A 20,280-nucleotide genomic window follows, 5' to 3' on the forward strand; every position below is an offset into this window, starting at 1 on the left:
AAGCTCATCTGGACTAAGTCGCTGAGGCAGGAGGGATTTGATGGATGAGGGACATTAGGGACACGGCTGGATAGTGACAGGCTCTTTCCCTTTCGTACAATCCCCACCAGGCTCTGCTCTGCCTGTTACTAAGAATCTTGGAATAGAAAATGCACGTCCTTCCTGACTCGCCATACAGATAAGGGGCCCTTTTATGCCCCCAGGGTAGCTTCTGGAGAAATCTTAACCTGAGGAATTTCCCAGGGAGCCACCTGCCTGGTTGGAAGTTGCCCCCCTCCTGTTGTTCAGTCGTGGCCTTTCACCGCTCTGGCAGACTGGCCAGGTGCTACTCAGTGGTACAGGGGAGTTTGCAGGGACTGTGGAAGGAGATGCTGCTGCCTTTCCTTACCAGATAAAATGCTCAGCATTTGTCCCCATTCCTATCGCCACATTATTTTATATATTTTATTTATATTTTCAGAAATAAGAAAAAAAAGAAATCTAGCATTTTATCCAATGCTAGATAATTCTATTTTTTTTTTTTGAATCCTGAGACTATTATGAGCCTTCTCATATATTATTCTCTGTAGAGTTACTTTTCACTGGGACTGAAAGGAAGAGATTGCTTTTTATGTTTGAAAAGATAATTGAGATCTGTTCACATGTAGCTGAAGATAACCTTGGAACAACTTCACTTTCATTTGGGAAAAAATAAGTTCCTGATATCATAGCTGCTGATTGCTTAGAGGCTCCACTAACCAGGGTACCCTCCTCGCTGGCTTCCTGGGTATAAAACCTACAGGAAACAGCACTAAAATGGATCGTCTTTGACAATGTCTATGGCTTGCCCTCCACGTTGGGACGAGACATGGTCACAATCTAGACACGTGTCATTAGAAACCCACTATTAAAAGAACATGATAGAGTTCTAATGATAATCTATCACCTACAATCTTCACAACCAAAAAACTTAAATCATCCATATGTTTAATGTGCAAAACAAAGTATTTATATGCAGTCATTTCTGCTATAGCATGCTTATTTGCCAGCTGAGCTGATAATAATTGTATTATTTCAGAGTATTTCAGAATCTTTGCTAAGTCAAAGGCAAAATTAAACAACATTTCAAAATGCCTTTTTCATCTACTTCAACAATTTTTAAACTCAATGTGAGATTTGGAACAGGATGTTGCAAGGCAAAAAGAATAATGTTAGACCATTCCAGAAATGAAGATCCCAGAAAATATTTTGATCCATTTCATAAGATATTACATTTACCAAATCTCTTACCTCCACACAAGAAGCTGCAAATTATCCCCCACAGTACTTTCCTTTATAATTAGAAATCCAGAAATAATTTAAAGCCAACAATTGAAGAACCCTCACTTATCATTAGCTCTCTCCAGATTACTAAATTCACTTAATTTTAAGGCAAATATAACTGGAATCGAAACACTGCAATATTCCAGGAAGATGGATCTGAACTATTTGTAGACCCATTAAGGGTACATTTCAACTCAGATGGAACAACATGTTCCCTGTGGAAGTTTTCACAGAGCTCACAAGGGAGCTGGAGATAGAACCAATCTCAAAGCGGCCCTCAGCCACAGAACGTTTATGGATCTAGCACATGATTTTCTAACTCAAACCATAACATTCGAATTATTCACCACAGCTCTTGTTTAAAACTTATACATTTTTTTCTGATATATACCGATTATTAATTCTGAAATTAAGGATATGTGCGTGTATATGCATGTGTACATGTAGTCGCCTTTTATAGTGGAACATATCACCATAACATAACGTTACCTTTTCCAGAGGATAAAGTAAAACAAAATCTATAGACATTCTAGGACTCTAAAATACAAAGCAAATATTTCCCATGATGCTGACACAAAGAGAGACAAGCCCTGGTTACTCCTCAGTTTACTAAAACCTCTGAACCCAGACACAGTGATGCGCTCGCATAAGTCTATACAGCAGGCTAGTCAGGTGGTTGCCAAAGAGTTTTATATGAAATCATTTTATATGAAATCATCCTTATATGAACAATATTAACAATCTAAATACTTCCCATACATCTTTTTAAGAAAAGACATTAGAGAGACAAAATATATGCTATGATCACATACATAAAATCATTTTCTCCATAAAACACATATAAGTGAGTCATTTCATAGAATCAAGCTAAATAAGTCTTTTGGCTTGTTTTTCTTCAATAGAATGCACTAAAATGACTCTTTTTTGTATTAACCTTTATTTTTTTTTTGTTTTGTGTTTTTGTGTGTGTGTGTTTTTTTTTTTTTGTATTAACCTTTAAACTAAAAGTGTTGATAATAGCATTTTATGCAGTATTTAACAAAATGTTTTTTTAGGAAACATACAGCAATAAAATAAGATTCTGGGATTCTTAGGTAGGTTTAGTGGAGAAATGATTAAAGAAAATAAAGGAAAAACACAGGCATTCTCTGTAGGACAATTTAACTTTAGAAAATGGACAGTTTATGACCAGGCATGCCTGTGATCATCTTACTGTTATTCTCATACACATTATATGTCACAGATGTAGTTATATGCTTGATTATATGCCCTAAATAGAAAACTGGGTGGTTTAGGGATTTTCTTGGTGGCACTATCACAAGAACAAAACTAAAATGTCATTATCAGTCAATTAAAAACATATCTTGACCAAAATGCCTTTGTAAAGGCAACGAATAATTCATAAGACGTTATCCTATTAGAAATCCTAGCAGCAAATCAGCATTATGTCAATTTTGAATTTTTTTAAGAGGGAATTTTTCTCACTCAAAATAGTGAAACATGTGAGCAACTTTGTATTGTTTCTATCAACAAGCCTAACCACAGAAGCCTAGACAAGCCAATGTCAACAAAGCCAATCCCTTCAAAGGACAAAGGTACCTGTAAAATAAACCCCCTTTTCCCACCTGCTGTGCTCTCCTCTGAGATCCCGTTTTCTACCATAAAATTTGGTTATATTAATATATCAGGACAAGGACACTTAGCTGGAAAACCCTAGATACAGCAAAACTTTATTACAAATAAAAATTCCCCAAGTAGTGGCAAAAAAACAATTCTGTGTCAATGATGGAAGAGATCCGCACCACAAGTTGGTCACAGCATTTCTCCGGCATAATAATGGACAATAAAGGTAAGGCTTTGCCCACTCTCCACCAATTTGGGTTTTTGTGTTGGTTAAGTTGTTGAGCCCAAGAGACAGGCAGCTTCTTTTGAAACAGGAAAAATCCTCACCTCTTTTCCTCACCCTCAGAGCATAGCTTGAAACTCGCTTGGCAGGGCACACGCAGGTGCATGTGTGCGTGTGTGTGTGTGTGCACAGGTGGGCGCGGGCACATACACACACACACACCCTTTGTAATAGAAGCTGCTTGATTCTCTGATTGGAAACATTTCAAAGACTGTTGGCACTTACCTTGCAAAGATGTGTTAGGTAAACTTGCTTCGTTCTCTCCCATTTTATTATTTCTTTTTAAAGGGGGCCAAGCAGTTTCAGGTTGTGTCAGGTACCTTGCAAGCTTTGCGACCTTCTGACTTCCTACTGTAGTACTGTAACAGTAAACCACCTGCTTTCTGCTGTGAATAATTACCATTCTGCTTCCTGAATTACCTGGGCTTGCAGGACCAGTTTTGCTATGAAATGAGATCACATCCCCTGATCAACGTTCTGCTATTAACGTGTGCAGCACCAAACGTGGCTTCCTTTCAGTTCTGATACTCACTTTGAATTCTCTACTTGCGCTTTAGTCGAAACTGTATTTACATTTTCCCCAAGTGGGGATACTAGCAACATACCACGGTGCAGAGCCAGTTTTGTTTTTCAGTGTTCCCGGTCTGCGTCTCTTACAGAAATAAAACAAAATATAAAGTGAATTTTGCATTGTTCATTAAAAACAAACAAACAAACAAAAGCCCACAGACATAAGGAACAGCCTGGGAGTCACTTTTGTGTAGTGGTGGAAAGACCAGCTTTGGAGTATCTCTGGTACTAGCTGCAGACCTAGGAGGGCTATACTTTCTCTGAGTCTCAGTTTCCCCAACTGTAAAATGATGATACGTATTTCAGAAGGTTCTTACGAAGACTGAAAACAATCCTGTATGTGGTAAACACTGTGAATGCCAGATGATAAATACAACACAGGGAGCACTTTGCCTCCTCCCCTCCTCTTCCTCTACCTTTCACCTTCTTCCTTCCTTCCCCTTCTTGTCCCTTCTCCCTATGACAAGTGCAAAGAAAGCCCAGGAAGAGCACTGGTATCGCCGTGTCCTGATGTGAGTTATCCCACTTATTGAGAGATCCTTAAAAAATGATCCAATGCAATTTCAGAGTCCCTCAAGGTCCTCACTCATAACAGGATCTAGATATCTGCATTGCCTTTTTACAAGGAATATAATAAGTATTCATTTAAACTATTGTTCCTCAAACAAAGATAATCTCTAGCAAAGATAAGCAACAAATTGAAGATTTATCTTTATTTGTAAAAGTGAGAGAGGAAGTGGATCACAAAAATAATTTATAAAAGCTCCATCTCCCATAAAGTATCCAGAATTAAAAGAAATCTCTATTTTCTCCCTCTAGAATTCCTTAAACTTTAGCTTTGATCAGAATGGCTTAAAAAAGAAAGTTCCAAGGTTCAAACATCTTCTCCTTTAATAGTTCTTTGATTTTCAATTTGAAAAAAATCTGCATACCATGTTTGCTAGCTCATTAATGAAAAAAAACTGATCACATAAAGTTATGTAAAAAAGAAAAGTTAAACAACTAGAATAGTTATTCTCAAAAATACTAGAAATGAAAACAAATGTGGCAAAAAATCCTCATTGCAGGGGCACTTGGATGGCACAGTTAAGCAACCAACTCTTGTTTTTTTTTTTTTTTTTTTTTTTCAACTCTTGGTTTTGGCTCAGGTCGTGACCTCAGGGTCATGAGATCGAGCCCTGCATTGGGCTCCACACTCAGTGCAGATTCTGCTTGAGTTTTTCTCTCCCTTTCCTTCTGTCCCTCCTCAGTGCACTCGCTCTTCTCTCTCTCAAAATAAATAAACAAATCTTTCAAAAAAATTCCTCATCATAGTGAATTTACAGTTCTCTCTTTCATTACCTCTCTGGATCTCAGTGTCTTCACCTAGAAAGTGATCTAGAACATTTGCTGTCTAGGCCCCATTTTCTCATTATAAATGCCCAAACCTCTGATGTAAAGTCTAAGTTGTGGTTTGTCCCAGAATAGTCTTTGCTGAGGACAACTGCTAATGTAACATATAGACCAGGCTACACGCTTTATCAAATGTAACCTGAAACTGAATGTCTTTCAACAAAACACTATAATTATTATATTCTGACTTCCCCCCAAATAAGAGAAGCACATATACCAATCCTCCTTCATTATGACAACTTGGAAATGTATTTATATACCTGTCCCAGGCACCTAGAATTGTCAATAACCAGTCCAAAACACCCATTATCTACCAGCTGAATTACGGGATGTGTGAAGTTACAACGGAAGTAGAACGGAGAAGTCCTATTTTTAAGCAGAAGGAAAAACATAAAAACAGCAGAAACCCCAAAAGCGCTTGTAGTTGCCCAGAAAGTAACATAAATATACTCTCAGTTATACTGAAATAGCTTCAACACTTCTAAAGCGCCATGCACTCACTCACTCACTCTCTCTCTTGTGTGTGTGCCTCAAATGCCTGGAAAATTCTTCCTTCACCACTTTCCCTTTGTCTAATTCAGATGAAGAAATTCTTCTTGAACCTAATCTTGACTCAGGCTTCCTCTATATGCTCCCAGATGCCTCTTAACAACTCGGACCTTTCCTTTCACCCTTTCACCGTGGCTCTTATCACATCGCATTGTATGTACTGCTTATTTCTGTCCTCGAGAGCTATTGTACTAGAGACTTCTTCTGTGTCTGCCACTATATCCCTAAAACTATGCTACATAGCACAGTTCCTACCCTATATTATGCCATCAACAAATTTTATAAAGGTGAATAAAATTACCATCATCAGAAAGGGTAAATTAAATCTCAAAGAAAAGAAGGACACAGATTAATAAAGAAGATGATGAAAGATACTCCAGGAGGGAAAAATGCCAAGTTAAATTTCAAAAGTAAAAAGAAATGAAGGTAACTAGTTAGGTTTATCTGCAAGGGCAAATAATTCAGAGCTAGAAGGGTAAAAGAGATGAGGGCATTTATGAGAACTTCCAAAAAAGAATCAAAGAGAAGTGAATGGAAGTGAAAAAAAAAAAAAAAAAAAAAAAAAACAACATACATAGTGAACACATTAGATTAACACACACACACCAAAAAATAAAAACTGGTAGTATTAAATACAATAGCTTTATTGAATGGTGAAAGGAACACTAAATATAAAATTATCAATATTTTTAGAATATTGGAAAGAAAGTCTACAAGAGTGTGTTTTCTATGAGCTTCTGAGAGAGTGCTGTAACAATTATCAAGATTTTTTTCTTTTAAAACAACTCAGATGACTTCAGACAACATTTCCAACCATATCACATTTCAGAATTTCTAACAGTCTATTTGTAAAGCAAACTTCAAGGAGAGAGTGGGCACAGAAGATAATAAATGCAATTCTTTATCATTTAGTTTGAGGGTTCTACCTAGAAAATAAACAAGAGGAAGATACCAATGTTGAAATTTAAACTTCTTATGCATAGTTATTAAAGTGATTATGTAGTTCTGTTTTTCAAGGGAAGATACATGTGAAAATTTGAAAAAAAATACTAAGTGGTTTTTCAGAATTCTGAATGTTGGCACAGTCTTATAAAGAATGGAGCCCTGGGTATGTAAAATGTTACACATTTAATAATTACACAGACCTGGTACCTCTCAATGAAAAGTATAAGAGTGGGAACAAATAATTTGGTCAAAACCATAAACATCCAGAGAGAAAAAAGATTAGACTCTAAAAACTGTAATCCTAGAAGCTACTATGAGGAGAAAATTCCATGTTTAGCAACCAGAATGAATTTTTGAGATTGCAGTTTCAAGAAGTAGGTAGAGGTGCTTGGAGAGTGCCAAAATATACCACCTACCCCCAAATATGTCTCATTGGCGTTTGGAGATAGATTAGATAGAAAAAAAAGTATCTTTCTTTGAGAGAGAGAGAGAATCGTAAGCAGGCTCCATTCTGGGCATTGCAGCTGGATCTCATGACCCTGAGATCATGAAATCAAGAATCAGATATTTAACCAACTAAGCCACTCAGGTGCCCGGGCATGTGGATTATTTTGACTCAAGGGCCGATGAGAATCAGTAGACACAGGAAAAGTTCTTTACCCCCCTTCATTGCCTAATAATGGGGTATAAACCTCTTCTTTGTAAAGAAAACGTACATGTTTAAAGGAAATTTCCATTTTTAATAGTTTCTCCTTAACAGGAACAAAACTACTCCTGGAGGCAACTCTTACTACTTGAGAAACAAGCCTTCCTTATACATTCTCTTCCCTCACTTTTCCATAACTTCCCTCCCAACTCCAGAAGTCCCAAACCCCTTTCCATTGTTTAGACTAAGATCCTATAAACCTCAGTCATCTGGCTCTTTGAGTCTCATTCCTTGTGAGACTCCCATGCAAATCTACATAATTACAACTGTTTTCTCCCTCCCTCCCTCTCTTTCTCTCATTAATCCATCAGTTTGCTCAAGGGCCCATGGAGTGGAAACTAGGAGGGTAGAGGGAAAAAGTTTCTCAACACACTGGTGGTGTTTACTTCATGCATTTTAGAATAAAGTAAAGCTTGTTTCTATACGGTTATATTCCAACATCTAAACTGTTTCGGTCTTTTTCTTTACCTATAAAGTAGAACTAGGTAACCGTATTCTGAAAGAATTTAATCAGATCATATTTGAATGCCCAACATGGTGGGGCTCCTGGCTGGCTCAGTCTATAGAGCATATAACCCCTGATCTTGGGGTTGTGACTTCAAGCCCCACACTGGGCAAAGACCTTACTGAAAAATGCATCCATGCATACTCCACTTGATGTCAGGCAAGTAATAGGATGGCTAGTTTTTCATTATCACCTCAACACAGATCCCCAATCCTGTCAAACCACTCCAAATCTGACAAACATTTTCCAATGTTGGGAATTGATAGGACATAAAATTTTCTGAAATGAGTCCACTTTTCTTAAATTTACTTAAAAAAAAAAAGATTTTATGTATTTATTCATGAGAGACACACAGAGAGAGGCAGAGACACCGGCAGAAGAAGAAGCAGGCTCCCCCTGGGGAGCCTGATGCAGGACTCGATCCCAGGACCCTGGGATCGTGACTTGAGCCAAAGGCAGACACTCAACCACTGAGTCATCCAGGTGTCCATCTTGATTAAAATAAAGATGTCAACAGTGCAAAAATGAGAAAGTTTGTACTTTGATACCATGAGCCATTTGGCTTTAGACCCAGGCATTTCATCACTTAGTGTTTTTGATTAAACATTCTTTGATGAAGCTGAAATTTTATGGTTTGATTATAGCCAAGAATTTTTAGGCTGGGATTGTCTGATCCTTATAGCTGCTAAATGTTTTTGAGTCCTACCAGAAATGAGACAGGTAAAGTAGTAAAGTAGGGAAGGGGGTGAATGCATATAATATATACATACAGGAAAAATGGGTAGAAATAAACAAGGTTTTCTCATGCTTAGGAATACTGGCTGCTGAACATATTCTACATCCTTTCTTCCAGATCTGAGTATTACCATCTACCCAGTTGCCCTAGACAGAAAATTAGGATTTATCCTTAGCTATATCTTCCCACATTCCCCAAAGAGTCACGAAGTCCTAAGAATTCCATATCCTAAATGTCATCGAAAGTCACCTCCTTAATTAACTCTCACTATCCTCTGGGTAAGCCCATTATCATCTTTTGCCAAGACAGAAAATCCCTAAATGAATTCTCCTTTTCCCTTGAATCCATCCTTTCTGTATCTGCAGAGTCACCGGGCAGAGAGAGCGATCCTCCTAAAATGCAGTCATGTCATTTCCATGCTCAGGTATGTTCACTGGTCTCACAGCCTACTCAATAATGTCAGCACATTATCACCACAATTTTCCATCCCGCTGACTCCTCAGCCTCCATTAGCATCTAGTTCATTTAACTTAGTTGAATACATAACCACATTTACTTTCCTATACCTGTGAATATGAATATATATATTTTTGACTATATATACACATACAAATTTGACCATATATATACATATATAAGTGTATATATATATATATATATATATATATATATATACACACACACACATGCATAGTCAAAATTAAAGCATACCAGGTGCTTTGTATTAAGATTGGTAGTCAAAAGTAACGTAACTAAACTTTTCCTTTTTTTCTTCATAAAATTGCATACAGAATCTTAAGAAAATTTGTGTTGATAGAGAACAAAGAAAGTAACTACTTCTTTCCATAATAAGACACATCCATCAACAAGGAAACAAGCAATAATGACAAGGAGAGTATTGTCATTTTCATGATCTTTCTACTACAGTCTTATTAAATGAAGTAGCCAAGGAACTATATAAATTATATGCTAACACACACAGGCACTTACTACAGACTTGCTTAACAATTACTGGTGTTTTACAGGTTATTTCACATAATTAAGATATACAATGACTCATCTAAAAATAACAGACACATGGAGGTGCCAGGGTGGAAGGCAGGTGGGAGTGATCTTACGAAGCATCCTCATTTGCTGCTGGGAACAACACTCGTCTAGATTGTGGAAGAACTGTGTAACAAGACATTAAACGCAAGCTTGTAATCACGGTATCTAATGACTTATATACCTTTTATGAGGATCTCATGACATCTTGGCTTACGTGCCAGAAGGTTTTAAAGCAATATACTCTAATTTATTAGCAACCTCAGCCTCATCCGTGTGAGTCTGACAGTAGGAAGACTGGCTATAATAATCATCTAAGTATCATTTGAAAAAGAGAAAATAGTGAACTTTCAATGTGTATTTAATACTATCACGGAACTATAAAATGAAGTACACACACACACACACACACACACAAATACTTGATTAATCTATACAGAACTACTCCACAAACCCTGGCAGAACTCCCTCAAGAGGATCCCCAAGGAATACTTTTTTTTTTTTTTTAAGATTTTATTTATTTGATGGAGAGAGAGAGCAAGAGCACAAGCAAGGGGAGCAGCAGGCAGAGGCAGAGGGAGAAGCAGACTCCCCACTCCCTGCCCAGCAGGGTGCCCGCCCGATGCGGGACTCGATCCCAGGACCCTGGGATCATGACCTGAGCCAGAGGCAGATGCCCAACTGACTGAGCCACCCAGCACCCCCCACCCCACCTCCACTACCAAGGAAAAATATTAAAGGAAGATGCATGCTAACTTCCTAAGACGACGCAGAATGATGGACTTTTTGATTTGGAAATATCAGGACATGCTAAAAATTTACAATAAGACTGGAAAAAAAATCTCCAGCTAAAACCCTAGAACAGGAAGGTCTCCCAAAGTGATAGAGTGACTTCTCTCATCCTTTTAAAATTCAATGAGGATCCTTAAATGATATTAGCTCGGAGATAAGTTTATTTGCTCAAAACATACTGTTGTGACCAATCCTTAAAAAAGAAGTTTCATCTCCATATCAAAGAATGATCTAGGATGCCCCTGCTAAGGGTCCAAGTCATGCCAGTCATTCACGCCCAAGGGCAAAAGGTCGTCCAGCCTTTGGCCTCCTCCCCAGAGCCTCAAAAAGCAAAACAATTAATGGCAACTCTGCTACAGAAATTTGGCAAATACTAACTAAATGGAAAACCACCAAGGCCCAACGGCTGTGCAGGGGGTCACAGCCTTCTCTCTCCAGGTGAAGCTCAAGTAAAAGGGGAGGCTTCTCACTGTCTTTAGCAACATCAGATCCCTTTCTCTAGCATCTTAGTAACAGGACACGTGGGTGCCTACCAACCATCACTTCTTACCTTCCACACCAAGTGCCGTTTCGATTCACGAATACGAACAAAAGTAGTTGAGAATGACTAATTATGGGGAATCAGAGAAATTGCGTTTATCGTTTTGATACATAATATTTCTTTAATTTTTTCATTTTTCTGGTTTCTTTTTCCTCCTCCTGTTTTTGAATAAAGTCGAAGTGGCATAACAAGCATTCCTGGGGCGGAGGGGGGGGAAGATTCCAAGAGGATGACTTTTGTTCAGCATCACAATGGACCACTACTTTCTGGGGTGAATGTTTTCTTTCTGAAAGCTCCTCTTCCACTTTCCCTGCTGACTGGCTGCCAGCTAGCATTGTTACAGAAAAGGAGAGGAAAGATTAAAGTCTTCAACCTTCCCCTAAGTAGCTAGTACTTAAAATAGACTTTCTCTAAAGTGACTGGCTGTCTTTCCTATGGTGACCAGATGAACAAAATTGGGGGGGGGGGGGGAATCACAGAACAAAAAAAGGGCGATAAACACAGCTACTTTGGATGGACTTTACAGAATAATAAGCCAAATGGGGAGAAATCTATGGGGGAAAAAAATAGAATCCCAGGAAGACACTGGGAAATACAGTGTCTGATCACAATGGACAATGAGGGGCTCCCATGTGAGCAATTTTAAGAACTGAATAAACATAAAAATAGAGCTAGGCGTGCTGTGGCTAGAGGTACCTTTACATACTGATTATGTTCCCTCAGACCTCGCCTCAAACCTTTAGCCTTCTTACAGCCTAACATAGCGATTTTTATTTCCTTATTTTTTTTTTTTCCTTTAGAAAGCTGGGCAATTCTTCCAATAGTCAAGGCAGCTATTGAGAGCATCTTTTTAGTTGCTGTTTTTAGTTCTGCAAGATTCATAAGCATTTAATAAATAATTGACCATTGATCAATTGAAAACATATTTCAACTTTCTACTAAAACCGTTAAAATGAGAGCGTAAGGGACACCGTTAATTAAAAAGTGTGACCAGGACTCTGCTTCCCTCTAAGGGGCCAGAATATGTTGCCCCCAAATATGACACTTGGGTGTAAGGATTGTTTTGAGCTAAAGGCAATTAGCTCCCTGCCTTAGCTCCCTTCTATTTATAAGAAGGACAGAAGTTTCCATCCCTCATAGCCTTTCCCTGTCCCACACTAGGCGGGGAACCACTCTGGAGACAAGTCTTAGTCCCTCAGATAATTCCTATTTTAAACAAAACAAAACACTAAATACTCCTTGTTTTAGGATACACTCCATCCACTCCCCTTCCCATAACTTACCTCACCCTAAGAAATCTCAAACCCTTTCTCCATCCTCTGGCCTAAGTATAGAAGCTTCAAATTCTGTCTCCTAGAATCACATTCCTTTATGAATTCCCAGTGTGCACACATGTCATTAAATCTTTTTTTTTTTTTCTTTTTTCCTCCTGTTATTCTGTGTTTTGTCTGTTTGATTTACAGGGTCCCCAGCCACTGAACCTAGGAGAACAAAGGAAAAAAGCTATCTTTCCTACACCGCTTTTCTTTAGCTTTCCAAAAATCTAAAACAAAAAACAAAAAACTCTTTTACTTCAGATTGGTGATAAATTGAAAATTATATTTTAAAGTTCATAACAGTTTAAAGAAATGAACTGGGATTGAATTACCCCAATTAGCACCTAATGAAGTACAAGTTAAATAGTGGAAACAAAGAGGACAGTGTAAAATGCATCAAGAAACTTGGAAGGCAATTTAAATTATTAAAGTTAAAATTAAAGAGAACATTCTGCTTTCTAACTTAAGAGTTATTTTATGACATCACAAATTCTGCATTTGTCTGTCCTCAAACACTGCTCTGGAAACTTTTTTTTAAAAAAAGTAGAATCTGAACAAATTTAGGTGAGTTATTCACTTTCTAGTGGGTCCAATTCTTTTTATACAGCCCCTTTTTGCTTTGTTTCCTCTTTATCCTCTAAAGCACTTAAATACCCGACTCTTGGCTTTTTACCATCAAAGTCATTTGAGATTTCCTCCCAATTTCAGTGTCCAAATGTAAATATTTACAACAGTATCAATATAATAATTCATCTTCACCACCAAATTAACATACCAGAACAGTTTTATTGGGATTTTAATTTGTTAATGAGCTGAAGATGATTCCATAAAGTGGCCAATTTCAATGTAAGTTCAGAAATTTTCTGATATAAAGAGAAAGCTGCCATTCACGATGTAGTTTTTTTTTTTTTTTTTTTTAATGTTTATCTTACTCTTTCACTGTTGAGGGCACAGGTATTTGCCATTTTTATCCTATTTGTCCCTTTGCATAGACCCAAGTTTAAGTTTCCTACTACCTGAAAACTGCCCTTGTGGGTCACAAGCTACAGGACACACTGATGCTGGTGCCTAAGACAGGCGCCTTGGACCGGGGGCAGGTGAAGGACTCCACCTACGTCTTCAGCTCACAGGGCTACCAGCTGTCCTCAGCAGGATGCAGTGTGTGCAGCCCACCCTGCACTGTAGCCTAGGAAAAGTCCTGCTGTAGCCAAAACAAAACAAAAAACCCAATCCAACCCATTCCTTATAGTTGTCCGATGACAGGAAATTTTCTCAGTTTATCTGAAAAAAGTCCTTACTTAACTTTTATTCCTAATTTTTTTTTTTTGTATTCATTGAAATATTTCTTGGAGTGCCTGGGTGGCTCACTTGGTTGGACCCAACTCTTGATTTTGGTTCAGGTCATGATCTCATGATCCTGAGACTGAGCCCAAATCCAGCTCTGTGCTGGGCATAGAGTCTGCTTGGGATTCTCTCCCTCTCTCTGTCTCTCTGCCCCTCCTCTCCTCATTAAAAAAAATATATATATTATTTTTTTCTTTCTTTCTTTCAGAATTTTAAGTATTTTTTCCCCTTTGTCATCTGGCTTACATAGTTTCTGTAAAAAAAAAAAAAAAAAAAAAAAAAAAAAAAACTATGGTTTTTCTTATCCTTTATCTTCTGCATACCATGTTTTTCTTTTTCTTTTGCTGTTTTTATGTATTCATTTTTCACTCATTCTTAGTCCATTTGAGTATTATGTGACTTGGTGGAATTTTCTTTGTGTTTATCATGCTTAGAGTTTGAGCACGCTTGGAATTTGTTGAACTTCTTGGCTTTGTCAGCTTATATAATATTTACCAAATTCTAAAAAAAAAAAAAAAAAAAAAAAATCTTCCATTGCTTGCTATCCTCAAATATTTTGTCTCTCCTTTCTTCACTCTTCTTTCCTTCTGCTACTCTAATTACACATATGTTATAAGTAAACACATAGATATAGATGTAGAAATCCAAACAGGTCACTGGAACTCTGATTTTCTTCAGTCCGTTTTCTTCTGTGGTTATGTTTGAATAGCATCCCCTGCTGTGATTCTCAGTTCACTAATGGTTCTTCTGTTTACTATTCTACTATAAATCTATGCAGTGAAATTTTCATTTCTAACAGTTTATTTTTCATTTCTACAAGTTCTATTTGGAACTTCTAACATCTTCAACATTCTAACATTTTTAAATCTTTCGTTTTTTTTCCTTACTAGGCTGTTTGCCTTTATTATCATTGCTCATGTTTATAATAGTAAAGTCATTTGCTAATTCCATCATTCTGGATCTATTTCTCTTAATTTTTCTTCTGATTATGAGTCTCAGTTTTCTGCTTCTTTGCATGCCTAGTAATGTTTTATTAGATGCAGAAAATTTTGACTCTGACTTGTAAACTATTGAGTGGTAAATTTTGTTGTATTCCTATAAAGATGCTGGACTTTGGATCAGCTATTAATTTACATTCTATGTATCTTTTTTTTTTTATTCTTATAGATTTTTATGTAAAAGATATATGAAGATATATCTTTAGTTTTATTTCCAGCACTTTGTACACATTATTTTTGTTCCAGTTGAACACTTTGCTTGACCAAATTAAGTAGAGCAAACATCCAGCTGAAATTAAAGAATCGTGTTTATTTTATTTATTTATTTATTTATTTTTTGTGGAACATCTGATTTCTATCATTGAATTAATTATATTAAATTCTGAGAACAATGCTTGTCTCCACTAGTAACAGCACTTAAAGGCTATTAAGTTATTCTTAGATCAGCCTGATTGTTTTTAATTTTTCTTATAGTTTTTGTTTTCAGGGGAGGCCTAGAGTAGTGTTTACTCTAGAGCTAGTTTAGCCATTCAAATAGAATGTGTGGCATTTTCTAGAGCTCTCCTAGGTGCCTTGTGCAGTCATCAGGTCTATCCAGTCTTATTGGTAAGAATATGAAGGATTCCTAGCTTGAGTGAACTCGGGAAATTATCCAATTTAGAACTCTCTAGTATTTTTATTTTTCTAGTGCCTGTTCTTTGTTCAATATCATGGTGTTTCACCCTTTGCACTGATTGATACTCAGTTACAGACTTCAAAGTACTCTTCTGCAGATGTCTGGAGCTCTTTGTGCAGCACCTCTTACCTCCACCTACAGCAGTGGCTCATTCTTCCAAAGTTCAATCTCCAGCTCTTCAACTCAGGATATATGTGGGCTCTTCCTTTATCATTTTGAGAACAATTTACACCCATATTCATCTGTGTATAAAACCAGGGCTATTGTGAGGTTCATCTTGTTTGATCTCCTTTTCCTAGGATCACAGTCCTGGGCTTTCTGTTGTCCAATGTTTGTTACCAATTGTTTTAGATATTTTGTTCAGTTGACTTGTTTTATGGCAGAAGGCAAGTCAAAAAAAATGTACTCTTTTATAGACAGAGTAAAAAATGGTGCAATCTTCCTGGAGGGCAATTTGACAAAATATATCTAAAATATTAAAAAAAAAAAATCAGGGGACCCTGGGTGTCTCAGTTGGTCAAGCATCCTATTTGTAGTTTTGGCTCAGGTCAGATCTCAGGGTCATGAGACTGAACCCCCTTTATTGGGCTCTGCAATCAGCAGTGACTCTGCTTGAAGATTCTATCCCTCTATTCCTCCCCCTGTCCCTGCTAAAATAAATGTCTTTAAAAAAGAACTCTCAAAAAAAAAAAAAAAAAAAAAAAAAAAACCTCTCTTGGATGGAAAGAGAGAGAATTAAGTAACAATCATTAGAAATGTCGCTCCCCTGGGATCCCTGGGTGGCGCAGTGGTTTGGCGCTTGCCTTTGGCCCAGGGCGCAATCCTGGAGACCCGGGATCGAATCCCACATCAGGCTCCCGGTGCATGGAGCCTGCTTCTCCCTCTGCCTGTGTCTCTGCCTCTCTCTCTCTCTCTCTGTTACTATCATAAATAAATTAAAAAAAAAAAAATGTCGCTCCCAGGAAATCTTCCAAGACAATAACCAGAAAAGTTTACAAAATAGCTCACATGACACTTGTTAGTGTTGTTTACAATATAAAGAAATACAAGTAATTCAATGCTAACAATAGATTTTTAAAATTATTTATACCATAGTGTAGTGGAATAATCTTTAACTGTTAATGCAGAAATATTCACTGACTTACAAAATATCCAAAACATTGTTGCATTATTTGTCACAGTATATGACATATACTAAAAATATTACAATTATCACCACATTTTAGAATTACTGGTGATTGTCTAATTTCTTCCTTGCATCCTTGATTTTTTTTCATATCTTGAAAATAGTTACCTATTACTTTTATAATCAAAATAAAGTATTTACCATTTTGAGAAAAAAGTAATTCTTATTATGATCCCTGATTGTTATTCAAAATAAATTAGAAAGATTTAAGAGGTCCTAAACTATGCTTTCAAAAAATGCCAAGGGCATCCATACAGTTTATCTACATGTCTCTGATATTTATAAATGGAATCTGAGCTTGTTAGTTTTGGCCAATACCTAGCAAAAAGAAATGTCTGTATGTGTATAAATAGGAATTCAATAAGTAGTTAATAAATTTAGTTGATAAGGAATTTTTGTAAACTTTAATAAGAATTCCTTAAAACAGCCTAGGAAGAAAAATCTTTGGTATAATTAAAAAGCTATAAAACATAGATATTTTATTTATGAGAGGGTGAGGTAGGGAGATAAATATGACTCAGTGATATTTCACAGCTTCTTTCTTATAAACCCATACTTTTACAAAACCTGATATGAGTATCTTAGCCACCATGTTGATTTGGGGAATTTTAGTTAGAAAAGGGAAACACATCAGGTCAGTATGACAATTCTGTTTGAAGTGAAAAAAAGGAGACAAGAAGCCACCTAAGGAAAAACTATCACTCTCCAGAGAACTGGCAAAATAAGAAAATTAAACTGACATTTATTTTTCTTTATAAAACACTATCTTCTTATAATCATTATTATCACTAACAAAAATATAGACAGAAAAAAACAGAACTTAAATAACAGGTTATTCCAGTACTAACTTTTAAATATATAGCCCAGACAGAGAGAGAGAAGGAGGAGTATATGGGTAAATATAGATAAGATATAGATGTAGAAAGATAAATATATTCAGAGGCATGGGCATAAATTGAGATATAAAACCTAATAATGTTCAGGCCATTTTGAAACATTTTTTTTTCTGTTAAAATTATACAGGGGGTATCATTCTATTGGTATCTTTTTGATGGAGCTTGAGTCAGATAAATGTGCATTTTAGGTCCTGGCCACTACTTGCTCCTAGTGTGATCTTGAACAAATTATTTCACTTCTCTGAGCCTCAATTTTCTTTCTTTACTAAAATGAATAAAACACCTGAGCCTCCACATGGGGTTGAGGTGATAGTTGCATATGATAATGCAAGGCCTGGTCATAATAGGTCCTCAGAAAACTGTGGCTATAATACAGATTGTTGTTTTTAACTGTTATTATAAGATTTACAAATAACTGTGATACACAGTTTTTAGACTGTTTTTCCAAATCTTAGGGAATCTCTCTTAGCTATTCCCCTGCAACCACAGGAGTAGAACATTCTGTTCTATGTAATAAAGTTCATTCCACAGGTTACAGTTGACCAAACAAGTATGTACATAAAACTCCAACTAGGAAGACCAGAGATTTCCTCCCCCACCCCCTGCAATTTTGATTTGGGATTGAAGGAGAATTAAGGTTAGGCTTGCAACACGTAACGTCAGGAGCCGTATGTGTACAGCCATGTTCAGCCCTGGGATCAGAGAGGGACAGCTAGTCACAGAAGGGAGAATAATGAAGCTGATATTTGGAGGAAAAGGAGATAAGAGATGAAGAGTGTAATTAGTCTGGATGTCTTATGGCTCTTTCATCAAGTTTAGTCTTTCCAAGGCCTACCCCTTGGATTCCATGACTAGATGGACACTTATTGGTTCAGTAAATGTGAGAATACCTCTTTGATCTTTCGCCAATTAAATTCATAAGGAAACCGTGTTGAGAACCTGTTCTGTTACTCTCAGAGATGTTAACCTGACCAGTGATACTGATATTTGTCAGAGATTGTATGAAAATATTTGGTGAAAGAATTGATGAACAACTTTCTTCTTAGAAAGCAATTGCTGTGATTTAAGACTAATCTTTTCTGGGGGGAAGACTGGGAGAATGGTAATTTTGAGTCACAACCTTGAGTGGAGGACCTGGAGGGGGGGCCACACTGAAAGTTTTGGAATGTAAAATGTGTTTGCTCTCATTGGATGGTAAAAAAAGGAAGGATCCTGGCTCATGCCTTGTAGACCTTAACCTACAGAAAATCCCAATCTATTAGGCTAGATTAGACAGGCCATGTATGGTAGACAGTACAAAGGTCCCTGAAGATGTCCATGTCTTAATCCCACAAGCCCAAGTACTTCTGAGGTAGTTCTCAGATTACAGGAAAAAAAGGGAATTAAGGTTGCATATATAATTTTTACTAATCAGGTGACCTAGAGATGAAGAGGTTATCCTGAACCATCCCGAAAGGCCCAATTTAATGACATGAGTCCTTAAAAGTAGAAGAGGAATGCACAGAGGGTCAGAGAGGTATGATTTGAAGACGACTTGATCTGCTATTGTTTGTTCCTGAGACAGAAGAGAGGGACACAAGCCAAAGAATGCAGGTGGCTCTAGACGGTGGGAAAGGCATGATTCTCCTTCAGGCCTCCAGAAAGAAACACCATCTTGCAGACACCTCAATCTTAACCCATTGAGACCCCTGTTGGACCTCTGATCTACAAAACTAGAGGGCAATAGATTTGTTTTGTTTTAAGCCATTAAGTTTGTGTTAATTTCTTATAGTGACAATAGAAAACCAATATGCCGGTACATTCTAATTACTGAACTTAAATTATGTTTGTGGCTTAAAGTAACTGTAGGTAAATTCTATCCTATAGGAGTAAAAAGCCATGACATCTGCCAGGGTTTTTGCCCATAAAAGAGGGACACTTTCCATAAAGTTTAAAGGGGTAATGGAAAACAACAGTGAATTCAGGCTATGAACGTATCAGGAAGGATTCTTGCCCAATCGGCTAGTTATAATAAATGTGCTTTTTAATTTTTTTTTTTTGTAATTTCTTTAAGGTTAAAGCTAGCTAGAATTTGGTTTTGAATTGAATCGGTTTCGTTATTTATAACCAAACAGTTTTAATGACTAGAACTGTTAGAGATAATTACCCCAACAACAGGTACAAATGGCCTCAGGCAGGGCTGTTGACAGTACTAAATGAGAATGGTATCTAGGGCTTCTAATTTATTTTTTAAACAATAGTAAATTATAGCACACACTATAAGGAACACCTCAGTGCATCCCTACAAAAACCTCAGAAAAGCCAACACCATGTTTAAACACTGAGGAACAGAGGTTTGAAACGCTTTAAAAACATGGCAAAGGTCCTAGGTGATGGAAATGGCATTCGGAGACACCTGTTATCTTTCTGATATCGAAACTCTATTATATCATTCATTCATTCACTAAATGTTCGTTGATTACTCACTATTTACCAGACACTATTATACCCAGCTAACTGACCTTTAACGAGTCCTCATTACATGCCGAGTAACTTACATATACTGACTCCTGTAATCTTTCTTCTATCATGTCCATTTCACAGATGACACCCGAAAAGAGGACCTGGGAGTGACAGATCCAGGACTCAAACGAGGCAGTATGGTTCTTAGTGACCCCTTAACCACCGATCTCTACTGCTGCTGGTACTGGGTGCTGACTTTACAGATGGAGATTCCGCTGGTCTCACAGAGGTTGCATTCTAGTCGGAGACACAGAGGAGAGCAAAGCAAGCAAACAAACAAGTACCAGCTGCAATAGGGTTGTGTACAAAAAGGGCAGGATGCCATGTGAAAGGATAGCAACCTATCAATAGTAGTTTTAGGAAAGTAACCTTAA

At 37.1% G+C, this 20,280-nt stretch overlaps 1 protein-coding gene across 5 annotated transcripts in view; it reads right to left on the reverse strand.

Moving 5' to 3' along the window:
• Nucleotides 1–20,280, reverse strand: part of NAALADL2 (N-acetylated alpha-linked acidic dipeptidase like 2) — a 1,267,271-nt gene that overhangs the window by 874,664 nt on the left and 372,327 nt on the right. Inside the window, exon 1 of one of the 5 annotated variants that reach the window (XM_041732041.1) lies at nt 3,434–4,023. The exons of the other annotated variants lie outside the window; for them this stretch is intronic. Coding sequence (XP_041587975.1) covers nt 3,434–3,611 — 178 coding nt within the window. The 5' untranslated portion in view covers nt 3,612–4,023. Of the gene's footprint in view, nt 1–3,433; nt 4,024–20,280 lie in introns of those variants that run through there. 5 annotated transcript variants of the gene reach the window in all.

Source organism: Vulpes lagopus, chromosome 17 (genome assembly GCF_018345385.1).
Source record: "Vulpes lagopus strain Blue_001 chromosome 17, ASM1834538v1, whole genome shotgun sequence".
Lineage (NCBI taxonomy): Eukaryota > Metazoa > Chordata > Mammalia > Carnivora > Canidae > Vulpes > Vulpes lagopus.